Source organism: Nematolebias whitei, chromosome 22, assembly GCF_014905685.2.
Source record: "Nematolebias whitei isolate Nwh7 chromosome 22, NemWhi1, whole genome shotgun sequence".
Taxonomy (NCBI): domain Eukaryota; kingdom Metazoa; phylum Chordata; class Actinopteri; order Cyprinodontiformes; family Rivulidae; genus Nematolebias; species Nematolebias whitei.
The window spans coordinates 14652156-14670932 of record NC_056519.1 but is presented as its reverse complement, the minus strand read 5'-3'; the positions used below and the strand labels follow the sequence as shown (position 1 = coordinate 14670932).

The 18777-nt window shown below is 38.2% G+C and overlaps 1 protein-coding gene across 1 annotated transcript; it reads right to left on the bottom strand.

Annotated features, from left to right (window-relative positions):
- Positions 1-498: 498 nt before the first annotated feature.
- Positions 499-18429, bottom strand: si:dkey-159a18.1 (sortilin). Its single transcript, XM_037696176.1, has 21 exons — positions 18146-18429; positions 16261-16323; positions 16016-16092; positions 15834-15930; positions 13381-13548; positions 13220-13293; positions 12986-13032; positions 9939-10075; positions 9738-9821; positions 8203-8263; positions 6597-6749; positions 5774-5871; positions 5585-5684; positions 5322-5496; positions 5035-5228; positions 4766-4955; positions 3619-3735; positions 3387-3531; positions 861-967; positions 675-792; positions 499-564 (listed from the first exon to the last, which is right to left on the bottom strand). The coding sequence occupies exons 1-21, from the start codon at positions 18392-18394 to the stop codon at positions 499-501; spliced, it is 2520 nt and encodes an 839-aa protein (XP_037552104.1). The 5' UTR covers positions 18395-18429.
- Between the last annotated feature and the right edge of the window lie 348 nt (positions 18430-18777).

Sequence of the window (18777 nt, the reverse complement as noted above, 5' to 3'; positions counted from 1 at the left end):
GTGTGAAACATTAAGCAAAATCTTTGTTTCAACAATCTTCCTATATTATTCTTTGCTTTTTTTTTTGGGGGGGGGGGGGGGGGGGGGGGGGAGATTAGATGTGTTGCAGAGCGGTTGCTGCCCCCTGGTGGACAGAATTAAGTAGTGTGATTACAGGTCAAATATAAAATAAAGATAACCATAACTTGTTTGTATTAGGACATTTTCAGTGCGTTTTATTGAGCATATGAACTTATCTGTGTGGACAGACTATAAACACAAACTATTAGGATATTTTCTTTCCGGTACAGTAGTCCAACAGACATGTGATACAATACCAAACCATAAAGAACTTTATGTTTAGGACGAGCACGTTTTCCGAATTGATTCAGGTTTGATTTTACATTTACAATAAAAATGGCAAATAAAAAAAATCTACAATTTAAAAGTAAAGCAAAACAAGAGTTAATAAGTTACTTTTTTTTTTTTTTTCATTCATAGCCACAACAATCTTTTTTTTTAACACCCTTGGCCTGTAGTGTTAGCAATTCCTTGAAAATTTGTCGAATGGTAATGAAGAAGATCCTGGAAAAAAGAGCACACACAAGCATTAGCATACATATGGAAATCAACAAGTTTTGAAATAGAAAATGAACAAAAGAAGTCCCCAAGCAACCATTATACATCACTCTTACTTCATCTGAATCCTGATGGCAGGCTGTACCGTTACTGCTGGCGATACTTTCAAACTCAGCTGTGATGCCGTTAGTGTCTTCCTGAAGGCGCAGGTTGGAGAAACTATATGCAGGGGTCCTGAAATGTGCACAGAGATCAGCTCGCAGTGATATAAGGTTTGCGTTCTACACTAGTCTTTACCTCACCTGGTTCTGTCAGCCACTCTCCTGACTGCAAGAACTGCAGAGACGATGACTAGCAGGATGATAAGTGCTGCACCTGCACACACGAGGATCAGGACCAGCCTTTCTGTCTGAAAAACAGAATCTGATTTAGTCTGGGAAATACTTGGAAGGATGATCAAGCAGATAAATAGCAAGCCAGTTCTGTATTAATTTAATCTGCTTAAAAACAATGAAAACAAGCATCCATTTTCCTAAAATGGCAAGACAGTTCTGTATTTATTTAATATCCTTGATAACAGCACAATTTCCCTATATGGCAAGACAGTTCTGTATTTATTTAATATGCTTGAAAACAACAGAAACAAGCAGAAATTTTCTATATGTATGGCAAGCCAGTTTTGTATTTATTTAATATCCTTGAAAATGAGCATATTTTCCACAATATGGCAAACCAGTTCTGTATTTTTTTAATGTCCTTGAAAACAAACATCATTTTCCCCTAACTGGTTCTTGACTACACTGCATGAGTTGCAAACTGGGTCACACTAGTTTAACAAAGACTCCTACCAGTAAAACTTTTGTCAACTGGTGGCACTTTTGCTAAACTAGTTAGAGCACTAGTCAGAAATGTTGCCACACTAGTTGTCTAAAAGTCCCAACTAGTTGTTTTTTTGATGCACTAGTGGACCACTGAACAAAAGTAAACTACTGTGTCATGCAAGTTAACTAAAGTGTCAAAAATTCTTACATAGTTTATATGGCAAGCCCTTTGTGTATTTATTTAATATCACTGAAATCAAACAAGATTTTTGACACTAGGTTGCAACTACACTACACAAGTTACACATTTATTCACACTAGCTCAACAAACTAACTAGTTACACTTTTTTGCCAATAAGTGACACTTTTGCCCAACTAGTTGTAGCAGAAGGTCTACTAGTCAACACTTTTGTTGCACTAGTCCATAAAAGCCCCAACTAATTAGCCCACTAGTTGTAAACGAGTTGACTGTGTCATCCAAGTTCATTAGCAGGCGTCCGGAAACCTTACATGTTCACACGACACAAATAATCTTACTAATCGATATGAGCACTAGTGAATAGTGTAACTTAAATATTCAAATAGTCGACTAATAAACTCTAAAATGTTCACTAATCGACTACGTTGACATGTTTTTGTCCTTACTAGTTAACTAGTGTGCCAAAGGATGTCAAAAAGTCAACTAATGCAACTTAATTTGATCTTCGTTTTTACTTAGTCAACATTTTAGATGCAAGTGAGCATTTTTTGGCACACTAGTTAACGGGTAAGGGTCAAAAACCTGTTGACTATTAAACATCAGTGAACTACTGAAATTTTTTAGTTGCATTAATCGACTAGTGCACAAATTGACAAATATTAGTCAACTAGTAGTAATTTGTACTGACTGCTTAAAATGTACAGACTTTTAGCTCTTACAAGTTAACTTGTGCAACACCATTATCAACTAGTTTAATCCAGTGGTCAGTTAGTGTGTTAAAAAGCCAACTAGTTTTTCAGCTAATAGTGGAGCCCAATGGTTGCCTAGTGGGACTTCTGCTCCAAAAAGTTGGACAAAAGAGCCACCAGTTGACAAAAAGTGTTATTAGCAAGAATGTTTGTTGAACTAGTGCTGGGGTCTGCAACCTGCGGCTCTGGAGCCACATGTGGCTCTTCGGTCCCTCTGCAACGGCCCCAAGTTTTGACCAAAACTAACACAAAACAGAAGTTTATTGGTTGTTGTACCAACAACAAGAAATTAGTTTAAGCAGTTTTTCACTCATTTCTTTTGCCAACATGTGAATGAAAGTACTAACACAAGGAGTAAAACTTGTTTACATCTTGCTAGTAGTTTGTTAGCCACTTCTGTTAGCTCACTTCCAGTCTTACGGTGCGATCTTTTTCTCAAATCCACAAAATATTTTTGGGGGGGATTACATTTTAAGGCAAGTTGCTGAGAAGAAAGATGTTGAGTCAGCTTGATAATAAAAACTAAAGAATAAAACCAAGTCAAAGTAAATGGAATTGTTTATTTTCATTTAAAATGTATATTATGTATCCAACAAACTGGTCTAATTTTTAACTTTATGTATTTATTACTTCATAATAGGATACTTTATGAATTGTTTCCACAATTAAAAAGAACACTCGCATATGCCTGCATACTTAAACGTTTGAATTTTTATAAAATTGGTAAAAAAAAAAAAAAAATTCTTCTATACATAAACCCAGTCTTTTCTTTTGCCATAAAATATAAAAGTATAAATAAATGTTTATAATAATTTTGTATTTTTGTTTCATAATATCACACCTACTGGCCGGGAAAGCCCCCTCCAAAGGCTTGAAGTGGCCCATGGGCCACCAGTTGATAATCACAGTTTGAGCAGGTTTTGTGGCTCCATAGACATTTTATTTAGTGCGCGAAGGTTAAGATGGCTCTTTTGATCATAAAGGTTGCAGACCCCTGGGTGTTAAAATTGACACTTGATATCAAAAAAAGAACCACAGCAGAGTGGTAAATCCACTCACCAGTGTGTCAAAGTGTGTGACTGAAGATGTTGTCTTGCCAGGAGGTTCAGAGCTGGGTTTAACCCCACACGGTTGAATAACTGTCGGGACTTGGAGATGAGGTGTGAACCCCCCCTCACACCTGTCACTTGGAACCTTTCGGTACCTGCAAACACATTGAGAATGGAGCCGGGTGTGAGCGAGCATTACGCAAAAAAACAGGACTTTAATGTTAGAAAGTTGACATGGTCACCCTGCAGTCAGAAGCTCATCCTCCTCTCCATTCAGACAGGCGTCAAGGGTTTTATTTGCAGCGACCGGTTGTCTCACGCACTCCGAGGTGTTCACATGACGATAGTAACCATAGTCACTATTTCCAACGAGAAGGGCAGGTTATATAGTTTAAGTCTGCCTTTATAGTGAGGCTACATTTTCCATTTTAGAGCTTAATGATGAGATAATGTCCATGACATAGGGATGCACGATATTATCGGCATGGTATCGGTATCGGCCGATATTAGCGATAAAGTTAAATATCGGACACTGGCCATTCCATCAAAATAACTCACCGACATAAAAGGCGATGTCTACCTACTCTGATCACGGCGGGAGAGGAAGAAGTGAAAACGTCAGCGGTGTGGAAGTTTTTTAAAGTGTCAGAAACTGATAGCAGAACTGCTTTTTGCAATGACTGCCCAGCGTCAGTGATGCGAGGTAGAGCGAAAACGAAGTCCTACAACACTTCAAACCTAAATAACCGTCTCAAGAACCACCATTCTGACCACTATGATGAATTCATTGTGGCCAGAAACGAAAGCAAGAGAGCGTTCAACCACGAAGAAACAAAACCTCACCAGCAGTCCATTCTACAAGCTTTGGACAAAGCAAAAAAATACAGCCGCGACCACCCGAGGGCAAAAGGCATCACTCAGAAACCGATGTAGTGTATTGCTCTGGATAACCAACCGTTTTCATTCGTTGAGGATATCGTATTCCGAAGATTTTTGGACTATGTTGAGCCTCGCTACATCGTCCCTAGTCCGAGATACTTTTCTGACGTAGCCTTATCTGAGTTGCAAGCCGTCATTTCCGACGTCATTGAGAACTAACTAACCGATAGCACTTGGGTGAGTTTTACCACAGACGTTTGGACATTAGGTGTTAGCCGTGTTAGCATGATTAGTCTTACGGCACAATGGATAGACAAAAAGTTTGAACTTAAAAAGGCTGCCCAGAGCAGAAAAAGTTGTGTAGTCTCTGTAAGTAGGTCTAGGGAAAAATATCGATATTGATATTGGTTATCAGCCAAATAAGTTTTAACATATTGGCACATCGGATATTAGCCAAAAATCCAATATCGTGCATCCCTACCATGACATATTAGAAACATTCTGGTGTACCATATGTAGTCCTCCCTGGTGCATGAGCAGGGGCTCTGCTTCTTGCTCACTGCAAAGTTCCTGCCATTTCTGCAGAAGGACTGCTTCTTTAGCCTCCTGTAAGTCTCCTTCAATCCAAGGACGCAGCCGTTTCTCTCCGAATCTCCTCCTGTGGAATGAGCTAGCCACTCTTCATAGTCTCGAGCATTACCTGGAAAAGTAAACGGCCTTTTATGAACAAACGTCCTGCTTGCAACTGGAACCGGTGCAGCCAACGTGCTGTCGTTTACACTGTCTGGTAATGAGGCTCTGGAAGTCGATGGTGACGGCCACCCACATGGGCTGTCCGTCTTCCTCTGGACGGAAGCCCCACACGCTGACGCTCATGGCCTTGGTGCCAGGCTCAGACGCCAGGCCGGCGAAGAAGAACGACTGCTCGGTGAAGTTATACAACTTCCAGCACTGGCCTTCATCAGTGGAGAACCTGAAAACATCGAAACAATTCGAACCCAAATTATTATTGAGCTTGTATTTATATTCTTTAATTGGGCTTGAAGTAAAGAATATTTTTAAGTACTTGATGGTCTTGACTTGTCCTTTATGGTGGGCCTCCACAGCCACAAGGAGACCCCCAGAGTCCAATAGGCTGTAGTGGTGAGGGCCCCTTAATGTCCCCCTCCAGTTATACCCCCCATCAGAGGAAACGAACACATCTGGGTGTTGAGATGAGGACAAAGAATCTCCTACAGTGCCTGGTAAAAACAGGAGTTAAGAAAATGACTAGTAATTACAAACTGACTTGTTTGGAGGAAAAACGTGGGTAAATTTTAATTAACTTACCGTGAGCGATAACAAGACCAATGGCAGTTGGTTCAGACAGAGCCAGCATAGGTACTATCCTGTTATTACGACTGTGTTCTCCGTGAATATGAAGGTTGCACTTGGAATAAAAATAAACAGATGTTTAGGGAATGTGACCGAATTTTTGAGGACTTAATTAGATTTTTTTTTTTTTTTGACCGAACACACCTTCTTGACATGGTCTCCACAGTTTACATTGTCAGGTTTGTTGAGTTGCCTCCATGTTCCTCCTCTATTAAAGGAAATGACAGATCGTACATGGCCATCTGTAACAAAACGGAGAAATTAAAAGTGAAAAACAAAGAGAGGAATCCTGTTCTAACAATAACTGTCATGACAGGGAAATACTCCTTAATGTGAGGTCAAAAATGTAACGAGCTGTCCTAAAATCGCATCAGCGTTTAAGGCAGACATGGGCAATGTAAGGCCCGAGGGCCAAAAGTGGCCCTTGGACAATCTCCATCAGGCCCCCAATGTCCTTAGTTCAAAAGAAAACCACCTTTTTTTTAAATACAGTAGTCCCTTGCTACTTGGCGGTTTGACTTTCTCGGACTCAATCTATCGCGGTTTTTCAAAGTAAGCATGGACATGACACGCAATTGATGGATGGATGAGCCGCACGATCAGCATGGAATTTTTATTTCAAATAAATTATTTTAAATTATTTAGCACCTGCTGCACGTGTGTGCAGCTCACAGCTGCAGGAGAAGCTTCCTCCTGCAGCATGTCAGGATCTCTGCTCTGCAGTGGAGAAGTGGGCGTGGCCACTAATATTCTAAACATTGTTTAGAATCTCTCTCTCTCGCTCTCTCTCAGGCATTTTGTATTTAATATGCCAGTATTTAACCTAAACGCACCACTATTTAATATACCAGAGGGGCTCAGGTTTGCAAAGTTGCATGTGAACAAACCACAAGACTTCTGGAACAAGTTGGTTGAATAGACAAAAATGTTCACCAACTTCTCTGTCTATAGAAAAGGAAAAACTCACCAACGTCCAGTTTGTTGGTGAGATAGACACCTCTCAGTGATGTGATGTTGGTGAAGTCACTCTTCCTCTGTCCATCAAACAGGTGGCGCTCCAGTGACTTGGAGAACAAGATGCCTCGGTCGTCTGAAGTGTACATGGTCCCAAAGTAGGTGTCTGGCAAAACAGATAGTTTAGTAGGTTGTGTCATCTTAGAAGAGTCTTAAAGAACATAAAATGAGATACTCAGTCTTAAGTTATGAGTTTAAAACTGGAGGAGCGCAGTTTAGAAACTAATATAAAAAAAAGTCCAGTTTCTGTGAAAATGCAGTGAAGACAAGGAGCTAATCGGAGTTGTTAAAGTTAAAAGAAACAAAACACAAGCTAAAAGCTAAAGGAGCAGAACACTAGTTAAATGCTAATAGGTGTTTAAAAAAATAGCTGAAAGAAGCAAAAGGCCAGCTCAACGTAATGACAAGCAAAAGGCTGACTAATAGTAGCAAAAGGTAGCTAAAAGCTAAATGTAACATAATGATGGCTAAAACTTAAAAGTAGCAAAAGGCTAAAAGCTAAAAAGTAAAACAGGTTAGCTAGAATATCAAACTAGCAAAAAGTGTGTAGCTTAATCCTAGCTAAATGCTTAAAGTAGCAAAAAAGTGAGCTAAATGTTGCAAAAGGTTTGCTGAAAACCAAAAGTAGCAGCAGCAAAGGTCTATCTAAAAGTTGTAAAGTGCTAGCTTAAAGTAGCTGAATGATGGCTAAAATTAGCAGAATGGTAGCTAAGAGTAGCAAAAGCTAGCTAAAAATATCCTAAGGAGACAAAAATAGAGCGAGTATGCTGAAATAGATTTCAAAATGTTATCATTTTCAGGGAATTGAAGCGATGTCTGTTTTCTATAGGGGAAAAATAATAAAGTTAAATGTTTAAAAATATATAAAAGTTACAAAAAAACAAAAGCCATAGCATCCACCTCTTGAATTAGTGGAACATTGAAGTTTATGAATGGCTAAAATAGCAAAAATTACTCAGAAGTAATTTGATTGTAAATAAGGTGTGAAAAAGAAAATCAGGAAAACAATACTTTTACAGATGCATTATGGGGAATGTAGGATTCAGTGTTTTTGCACCTAGATTAATGATTAGCAGCTGCTGACACAAACTTTTTGACATGACCATCATCAGCATCAAGTCCATCATCAACCGTTGTATGCGTGAAGCTCACACACACACACACGTCAGCTAAAAGCATGAAGGTCGAGCCCAGTTAAGGGAGCATGCACGTTCTCGTGTCACGCCCAGATCCACTCCTCCCCTACAGCTAAGAATGATAAAGCCCATCTGCCCTCAGATCTCCTCTGTGTACACCTGCAGTTCAAAGGCGCCGTTTTGACCAGAGCAGCGCAGCCATGGGGGTGAGGGTGGGGGGTGAGACATGAAAGTGAGACAGAAGGATACAATGAATGAGAAGATCAGAGAAAGAAGCTGGAGCTGAATACACAGATGATTTGTCAGCATCATGGAACTTGTGGAACCAGTTGGGCCTTTCCTGTCAAGCTTTTCTGTTCCTTTAAAAAAAAAAAAAAAAAAAAACAGCTGAAAGAGCCATAAACTGTCGTATTTGTCCCACACCTCCTGGGTTGTCCACATGCATGAAGAGCATGTCCTCATCCCCGTCCAGGATGGAGTAAAACTGCAAACACAAACATCAACAGAAAGTGAGCACAGAAGCAAACTAAGAACCGCAGATTGTATGGGTGTTTTTTTTTAATATTTTATTTTTATGTCTTATTTTGATCTCTTACACAATCAGGGTTTAATAATGGTGTGTTTGCGGTGTCAACACAGCGTGTGTGCGGAAGTTTCATCAGAGCAAGTGTTGATAAATAGAAAATGAGAAACGTTGACATTTATTTAAAGAACACATATTTAGGTTTAAATAAGCAGAAATGAGCACAGAAATCATGAAATTAGCAAAAATGGCTGAAAAGTAGCTGAAAAGGCAGAAGATTAAATTGCCAGAATGAGGTGAAATGAGCTTAAAAAGGGTGGAATTAGCTGAAAAAAAACAACCTAAAATAGCAAAAAAACAGCTAAATAGTAGCTGAAATTGTAGAAAAAGCTGAAAGGACCATAGCAAGCTGAAATTACCATAAAAAAGTTAATTAGGCTGAAAGTAACAGAAGTTACCAAAAAAAAAGTAATTTATTTGAAAACGGCTGAAATTAGCTAAAAAGGTAGCTGAAAAGCAGCTTAAATTAGCAAAAGAAAGCAGAAAGAACATGTTTGCCCAATTGGGCTTAAAGAAGCAGAAATGAGCATAAAAAAGTGAAAATTATCTGAAAAAAGCTGAAATTAGCACACAAAACAACCCAGCTGCAAAGTAGCTAAAATGGCAGAAAAAAGCTTAAATTGCCATAAGGAAGTGGAGAGAGCACATTTTGGCTGAATTAGGCTGAAAAACATTGAAATGAGTGCAACAAATATAGAATTAGCCCCCCAAAAGCTAAAATTAGCCTAAAAACAGCTAAATAGTAGTTGAAATTGCAGAAAAAGCTGAACCGCAGAAATAAGCTGAAGGAGCATAATAAGCTGAAATTAGTAGAAATAAGTTAGAAGCACAAAAATGTTCTAGTTAGCAGGAAGGATCTGAAAGGAGCCCAAAACAGCTGGAAAAAAAAAACCCAGCAGAAATTAACTGTTTTTTTTTTTTAATTTGCACAAAGCAGCTGAAAGAAGCTGAACCAGAACAAAAAGTGAAAGGAGCAGCAAAAGGTTGTAAACAGATCTAAAGATTTGAAGGATGTCAAATGAGCTCAATCCATTTTCTTTGGAGAAAAAAAAAATGGCTGAAAAGGCTAAACATTACAAAAAGCTAAAGTTGCAACAAAACCAAAAGTACCTGAGCTGAACGTTTTGATAAATGATTTGTTGAAATAGCTTAAAAACTGTGGAACAAGAAAGATGCTGAAAACGCATACGCAAGAAAAATGGATGGCAATAGTGAATGCTTCATAAACATTCACAAAAATAAAAGTATTTGCACATCAAACACTGAAGCCTTTTATTCTGTAATGTAAGAAAACATAAATCTTTACTGTAATTATGGGACAGTTCTTTGCTTTCACTGCAAAAACGGAACAGAAGGAGCTGATGGCTGATCTCACCTGCTCAGTGGAAGCAGAAGGCAGGAGGGCTTGACTGAACGAATCTCCCTGGTCTGATGAGAAGTACATGACACGAGGAGACCTCTAGCAGGAAAACAGTTTGTCATCAGAGACTAAATCTCTATTCATGATTCAATCAGAGCTGCTTCTTGGGGACAATCTAACGAGACGTGCAGGAACGTGTTTCTGGACAGTTCTTACCGAGTCCTCCATCACAGAGAAGAAGAGAAAAGCTCCGATGTAGCCAAAACTGTAGATGTCCTCATGGATGATGGTGAAGGTTCTACCCAGATCCTTTGTCCTCTTCAGCAGTAAATCTCCTCGCTCTTCTGCCTCAACTACAGTCGACAATTGTGCTCAGTCGTGAAGCTGTACGACGTTTAAACTCACGACGACAGCAGTGTTTTATTCCTTGTATGTAACCTGATGCAACTAAAAGTTTAAAATAATTTGATGCTTTATGCTTAAATTAACACTTTTTTAATTTCTCGCTGCTGCAAGGCAAAGACGGCTGGATTATGTGTTTATGTGTCTGTCTGTTAGCAAAATATCTCATGAAGCACAGGACAGAATTTAATAAAATTTACAGAAATGAATGACTGGATGGACATCTACAAATGATGAACCTTTGGAGTCTACACAATTCAAGTTAATCATCAAAGCCTATTAATATTAGAAAACGCTAAAATAACTAACTCGGCCAGTTTTACTGATGCTGAGCTAAAATTTGGCGTGGTAGTAGCTGAACGTTGTCTCCAACACATATTTTTAATGCAATACTTTGTGCAACATCTTTACATAATCTTTACATTGTTAGAGTGAGAAATATGCATTCCTTTAAATATTGCTAGGCCTTTGATTTTAGTTTTTATTTTATTCTTTGCTTTATTACTTTTTAGTCTGTTTTTAATGTTTTTTTCCAAACACATATAACAAATTGTTAAAAAAGGGAATACATTTGATAAAACTTTAATGTTCACATAAAACAAAAACATTCGGTCAGTCGCTTTTAATTTATTTTTTCGTTTACCAGTAGTTTTAGTTCTTGTGTGCTTTGCAGACTTTTTACATTCTATTAAAACCCTTGTTCCTTTTCTGTTTTGCGTGCAGAACTGACTGCCTCTCTATAATCGCTTCAGCTTAACTAAAAGAAAAGAAAAATCTGGTTTTGGACCATTTACTTTAATTTCCTGCATCGTATTAACCATATCAATGTGAACGATGCTGAAGTAGAGTGGATCCATTATTTATAAATTATTTATAAAGAAAATAAGTTGCAGAAGCTGACAATCACAGCAGAGGTTTTAAAAATCTAAATGATCCATTTTAGTCTGCTGTAAAACTAATAAACATTTTTCTGGATTGCATTAATAACTAGACAAATTGCATTTCCCATGAAAATGTAGCATGCGAATGCCTATTGTTTTCACATTTATTTATTATTACAGTTTCCTTAAAGTTTCTGTACGTTTTTTTTTTTTTTTTGCATCTTACTACTCCCATAGTTTTTGTGATATTTCAACAAATCAAAACATTCAGCTCTTTGAGATATTTAACCTTTTCTGCCATTTTCTTCCCCATTGAAAATTAATGTAGCTTTTTGAAACTTATTTCTGTTAATTCCATCTTGCTATGCTCCTTTCAACTTATTGCTGCTAAATTCAGCCATTTCTGGTATTTCAGCTACCATTTAGCTGTTTTTATGCTAATTTCAGCTTTTTCAGCTAATTCTACATTTTTTGCAAACAATTCAATTCTTTACAGCTAATTCAGCAAAATCATGTTCTACGCACTTCCTTCAGTTAAATTAAGCTTCTTTCTGCTTGTTTTAGCTACTATTCAGCTGTTTGTGGCAAATTGCAGCTTTTCTCAGATAATTTCAACTTTATTGTGCTAAGGTCTGCCGCTTTCAGCCTTAGTGGGCACATTTAAGCTCAGTTCACTTCCTTTTGGATATTTAAGCTTATTTTGAGCTTTCTTTAGCTACTATTCAGCTGTTTTTGGCTAATTTAAACTTTTTTCCAGATTATTTCAACTTTATTGTGCTAATTTCTACTTTTGTCAAGATTAGTGGGCACAATTAAGCTCAATTCACTTCCTTGTGGAAATTTAAGCTACTTTCTACATTTTTTTAGCTACTATTCAGCTGTGTTTGGGAAATTTCAGTTTTTTTAAGATAATTTCCACCTCTGCTTTCCTCTGGTAACTTAGGCTTGTTCGTCCTTTTCAGGTACATTTCAGCATGTTATTTTTAGCTCATTTCAGCAGGTTCTTCAGCAAGAAGCATTCACACTGCATTTTTGTAGGAAATGCAAATTCTTTAGTTGCTGAATGATTTAGCTGAAAGCTGCTAAAGAAGCTGAAGCCAGGCTGAAAAGTCTCAAAGCTAAATTGTTAATGCAAGCTGAATTTAAACAGATAACATTTACTGAAAGCAGGAAAATAAAAGTGGACAGCAGTAAAAAAACAGCAGAAATGTTTAGAAAATGCTGAAAGTAGCAGAAATATAGCAAATATAAACTGATATATGCAGAGAGAGGCAAAGTAAAGTTAAACATTTTGAAAAATAGTATAAAATAAACTGAAATGAGCAGAAAAAATTAAATTAGCACACAAAAAATGTAAACTGAGATTAACAGAAAGAGGCTGAAAGGAGCTTAAAAAGTGATTTGAAAGAATCACAAAGGACAGATATTAGCCATAAAAATAGCATGAAAAAAAGCTAAAATTAGCAGAAAATTATCTAAAAAGAAGCTGAAAAAACTGAATTTAAGAAATGGAAGCTGAAAGAAGCAAAAAAAAAAAAAGCTTAAATTAGCAGAAAGAAGCTGGATAACAAACAAACAAAAAATAATCTGAAATCAGCAGAAAAAGCTAAAAAGAAGCTGAAATTAGCACAAAAAGCTGAAGCAGAACAAAAGCTGGAATGAGCTGTAAAAGGTTTGAAGGAGAGCTCCATTCATTTTCAATGAGAAAAACATGGCAGAAAAAGCTAAATATTTCTAAAAGTACAAAATGCACAAATATCAAATGTCATAGCAGGATTATCTTGAATGAGCTGAACGTTTTGATACATGAGTTGTTGAAATAGCACAAAACCTGCAGAATGAGTTACATGCTAAAAAACATAATGAAGAAAAATGGATTTCAGTAGTGTGAATGCTTTATAAGCATTTACACCATAAATATATTTGCATATAAACATTGTTTATTTGGTCCCTTTTTTTTAAGTGGCTGTTGTTTCTTACCTGCATCTACTTGGCTGCAACTGAAGAACAAATTTATGCCTGCACCCCTGTAATGAAACAGGAAGTTCCAAACATCACATACTCGTTCGTTTCCAAATGTTGTTGCAAATAGTTTTTCCTGCCCGTTTCTTTTCTGCAATACATCGTACTCTGCACAGCAACACAGCCTGACGTTTCCTTGGTGTAATTAGTGCTCCTATCACTGATTGGATTCTGGTTCCTGTTTATTCTCACCATGAGAAAGAATGCACTCCATCATGAACTTTTGTCCACTTGGCACCAAAGTCCAGAGAGAGCCAAAGACCGCCCTGCAACACAGGAAACAGTGCTTGCTTTGACTCTAGTGTTCTTTATGTGTGAGGTAAGCGTGCGTGGCTGAGTGCTCAGAGACTCACGTCAATGCTGAGGGCCACCAGATAGTCGGGGTTGAGGAAGTGGTACGTGATCGGCTGAGCCAGGTGGAAGGGCAGCTGTATGAATCTGAACGTTGCCCCGGCATCTGTGGAGGTGAAGATGATCCCACCTGGATTGCCAAAAACAGGCGTGTCTGCAGTCAGTATCACCTGCAAAACAAAACCAAAAAAGAAAGAAAAATGATAATGATGACAGCAAGTTAACAAGAACTAACAATCTAGATTAAAATGTTTTTTGTAATTTTTTTTAGAAAGATCCTGTAGATTCTTTGGTGATTTTTTTTTTTTTGTTTCCATACAATGTTTTTATGAGTGCTGAATTACTCTTTGAGGATGTGCTTGTTTTCAGTTTTTGTTTCATTATAGTGGATGGTGTAACATGCTCTCATTAAGGAAAGTGGGCTCCAAATACCATCATGGTTATTTTTTTTTAATTTTATGAACTATGCCAAAATGCCATGATTTGATTAAATATTAAACTATTTTTTCCCTCTTTCGGCTGCTCCCTTCTTCAGGGGTCACCACAGCGAACTAACCCACAGGAAGACTTGGCAATTGTTTTAAAGCCCTTCCTGACGCAACCACAGACCACCGAGCTACCACAGCCCTTTGTGGAGCAGAGAGCTGCTATCCAGGGTACCCAGCGGAACAGATCATGGGGGTTAAGAGCCTTGCTCAAGGGCCCAGAGTGGGGCAAATAAGGGTTGAGACAGGTGTGAATGCTTCATCTTTCCAACACATCTTGATGTTGTCGGTCCGGGGAATCGAACCAGTGACATTCCGATCACAGGTCCACCTTCTCTAAAATCTGCACCACTTTGAGGGTCTTATATATTCCAACCTAAATATAATCACCTTCCATGATACGTTTATTGTTGATAAAATCAGCATAAAGAGATGCATATTACCAGTTGTATGATCTTGAGAGCATCCTGTGCTCCTACGTACCACAGTCTTAATGTGTGTACTCCATTCTGTCCAATTTATAGTTTAGAAAATGCAGCAACACTCTTAAAACTACAAGGCAGCAATTACAGATGTTCACCCGAGTCGGACTGAACCAACTCAAGCTGATGGATGGGGGCGTAGGACGTAGCAGTTTATAATAATAAATTCTTACTTTGTAACTAAACAAGTAAAATTAGAATCAGTGCTTTTGTCTTGTTTTTGTGAGCAATAACAGGTTTTAAGTCAAAAAATGAAGGAGAAGCTGCCTCACTCACTCCATTGAGGGAGCGAGCGAGCAGGCTGTATGCATGTACATGTGTATATATGTGTACAGTATGTGTGTGCGAAAGAGCGATCATGGATGCTGCTGAATTTACTCTAAAGTTAAATCAAATTTGTCATAGTCTGTTTTGAACACTAATATTCATGCCATAATACTTTAAACTATGTTGTAATGCTTACTTGTCAGGTGTCTTACTACTAATGAAATCTTGAAACCCATAGGTTCTACAATAGGGCCTACAAATTTCATAACAAACATCCCAGCTGGAGTAATCACTGTACAGCTCTTTCTTCTTCAAACGCTCTAACTTTTCAAAATGATGTTCTACACAGCAGTATTTAATTGTGTTTTCAGGTTTTCCTTGGTGTCAGTAATGTAGCTTTTTCTACTTTGATGCCTAAAACCCATTATGGACATGGCCACTCGACTAGGTCTGCTACAAACAGACACTTGCCACTACCAGCCTTTAAAATCTGTTATAGCCAGAGGTCATTTTTCACTTTATACTAAAGCATGGAATGACATTCATATAAAGTCCATCTCAACATTGGCGTTTTTTAAAAAGACTTGTGCGCGTCATCTGTTGGACACCTTCTTTTGCAATCACCGTTAGGTGTCTCCCGTGTATATGCTGCTATTCTTGTACTTTGCAATGTGGTATGTCTGTGTGTGTGTGTGATGTGATGCTGGATATCTGTGTGTTTTTTTTATGTTCTGCAGAACGGGAACCTGCTGTAAAACAGTAATTATGCTGAGCCAGGCCCGATGTCTTTTAATCTTTTCCTTTTTTTTTTAATTAATCATCTGTTTTGAATTTTATATTTCAGATGTGCCACAGTGAAATTCTGCCTATTATATTCCATCCCCTTAGGTCTGCAAGATTTCCCTTATGTATGAATTATGTTAAATATTTTATACACTGTAAAATTCTGAGAAAAATATTTCAGCCATGACACTTAGAGGATGAGGGGTGTGATGACGAGGACATGGTTGGAGTTGATTAGACGACACAAAGCTGTATTTTTAGTATAGAAGCACCATATGAGGGACCTCAAACAGCACTTGAACCATGAACCCATTTTCTGATTTGACCTACTTCAGAACCCTAAAGCAGTTCTCAGGTTTCTCGCAGTTATTTTCAAAGATGCCAGCACAGAAGCTCCTACCCATGCAATGCAAAATGTTAACTATAGCATTAACTCACTGAGCTTCCTGGTCCAACACTGACTCCAAACTCCTCTTTGATGAAGGTGTGGTTGATGCTCTGGGAGATGTCATGAAAGGACTTGCCGTAATCGGTACTGAAGGGGAAAACAAAAAGAAAAGCGTTTCGACAAAGTTCCACACAAAGAGCTGGATAAACCTGCAGGTCACATGGTGGCCCACCTCCTGTAAAGTCGTGACGAGCCTCCTTCGAGAAAAGAATCAAGCGGAGAGCTGATTGTTGACAACACCAGAATCACCTAAGAAATCCAACGAGTGTATGACAGGGATAAACAAAATGTTTTGTTCGCTCTTTCTGTTTTGCCATATGTTTCAGTGAAAGGAGCTTTAGGGGTCATTTGTCTTTGAAAACAATGGAGTGGAGGTGAAATGTTCATGTTTCAGAATAAGAGACACATGATACTCACTCCTGTGCCGTCGCCCACCCATGTGAGAATCACGTAGGAGCCATCATCGCCATTAAACCCTGTCTAGGAGGGAAAAACAGGCCAGAGAGGCTCAAACATGGAAACTTAGGCAATAATACTAAATCAGTTCTGTTAAATCCCTTTTGTTAACGCAACTTTCACTCCAGGGACCACCAAATAACTATTGTTGATGTACAACTTCATTTCCAAAAAACATTAGGACGGTGTGTAAAATGTATAGGAAAACAGATTTCAATTATTTGCATATCTCAAAAAAATAAATAAATCACATTTTAATCACAGGGAAACAAAGTATACATGATTACATTTAACCTAAGAAACTGTACCATTTCTTTGGGGATGAATTTTAAGCGTTATGACAATAACACCTTTCAAAAAAGTTGGGACAGGAATGTCAAAATAAAGTAAAAGTACATTTTATAAATAAGAAACTACTAGAGGAGTATTTTGCATCATATTAGGTTAACAGCAGTGGTGTAATCTACGTGATACTGGGGTACACATACCCACTAGAAAAACTTAAGAATTTCAGTATACCCACTTTAAAGTACCCAGTGATACATGACATGTCATTAGTTATGTGTTACTGATACATTAAATGGCAGTTAAACCCTTCTGTAACAATCTTATCGGTAAGCAGCGCTTTGCTTTGATACAGTTTTATAAATTCTATAACATGTTTTTAATACAAATAAAACTGTTGTACAAAGTTTGTTGTTTATTTATTCAAATATAAGTATCAGAGAAAATTGGAAATGTTCAATATGCTTAAAAATCTAAATAAATTGACAATTACATTGTACTAACCAGTGTACTTTGGTTTATACCCACTACAAAAATGTACAGTAGACTATACCACTGGCTAACAGCAACAGGTCAGTAAAACGAGCATTTTAGAGAGGCTGAATCTTAAGGACAGGCAGAAAATTGACAGTCTGCGAAAAACTGCAACTATATGAAATAAAAAAAATAATGTTCCTCATTGGGAAAATTGGAAAGACTTAGAATATTCTATCATCTTCAGGTCATAAAATCATCAAAAGATTTCAAGAATCTGTAAAAATCTCCAAGTTAAAAAAATGAAGACGTAAAGTCAGCATAGTGTCCTTTGGGTCCTTTGCATTTAAAACAAGTCTGTTCAGGACATGGCTGCATGGGCTCAGGAACAGCCACTGAAGAAGACTTCATTGTGACATCCACAAATCCTGGTTATGCCTCTCTCGTCCAAAGCAAAAGCCATAAACGCCACCATTTTCTCTAGGCCAAAATTAAAATGGACTGAGGCAAAACAAAAAACTGTTCTGTTGTCGGACAAATCTAAATTTGAAATTTGTTTTGATCCCACAAACATCACATTAATGGGATTATCTGGTTTGTTATTAGCACATAGTTCAAAATCCTGCCTCTATGATGGTATAGGGGTGCATTAATCTCTATGGCACGGACAGCTTATACATAAAGACATTATCAAAGCAGTAAAGCACATGCATGTTTTAAAACAAGACATGCTCCTTTCCAGCAGTTAAACAGCTAAAATATCAGAAAATGAGACACTTCCCCAAGTGGTCTCTTCAGTTCTTAGACATTTACAGACAAGGAAAGGATATAGTTTCTTATTTTAAACACGTGTGTTTATGCATCATCATGAAATGTGGGAAACAATTATTTTTGCACAACCTTTGTCGGAATTGGGATTTTAATTGTCTGGCTAATATGTAGCTGATAAATAAATAGTACATTTCCGCCTAATAGTCAGTAATCCCACAGGTTTTGATGTAATATTATATTGCTCAGACTCAAATAGTTGGATTACTCATTAACAGGATGACGCTTGAGATATCACAAGGAGTCAAACCCATCTTACCTCATGTGTGTTGTCATCCAGAACCTCGTGTTCGGCCGGGGTGAGTGGGATGCGACAGGAGGTGAAAGCATGACCCTGAGAAGAGTTCCCAGTGTTGGATGAGCTGCTGGTTTCCCTTTCGGGGCGGTTTTTGCCCCGAGTCCGATGGAAAGTCACCGATTTCCCCCACCGGCCGCTGCTCTCCGCGCCCAGAAGACAGAAAGGGAGCAGAACGCACCCCACAATAAGGACCCCAGTTTTCCAGAACATATCTAAACACCCCCCCAATGGGAACTATGCCTTCCAGCGACAGATGTGCCGGAGTCCGTTAAAGGTGTTGCGCCCTGAAGGCAGGAGTGGGGGGTTGGGAGGCGCTCGGACCCGTCATTAACATAAAAAAGTGCTGCGTTAAGTGGCGCCTCCACCGTCAGCAGGTGCTTTGGCCCGCATCCATGTGACCTGCAGGGAGGATTAACACTTCAGCAAGAGATGTGAAACCACATTTTAAGAAAAGGAAGAAAAAAAAGAGAAATGGGGGATTTTTAGAGACTTAAACATGCGCTTGATGATGCGTCGTGCGCAAATTTACACAGAAATTACAAAAATAAGTGCTCCAAAGTTCTTGACACTCTTCCGAATTTTCCATATTAGAA

What these genes read in the sequence shown, in the direction of transcription:
- si:dkey-159a18.1 (XM_037696176.1), bottom strand. Translation starts at nt 18,394, where the DNA reads ATGTTCTGGAAAACTGGGGTCCTTATTGTGGGGTGCGTTCTGCTCCCT. An exon ending in CTTCTGCTTCCACTGAGCAG is followed by an intron (nt 8,264 to 9,737) that starts GTGAGATCAGCC and finishes TTGTGTTTGCAG; the next exon opens with TTTTACTCCATCCTGGACGG. An exon ending in TGGTCTTGTTATCGCTCACG is followed by an intron (nt 5,497 to 5,584) that starts GTAAGTTAATTA and finishes TGTTTTTACCAG; the next exon opens with GCACTGTAGGAGATTCTTTG.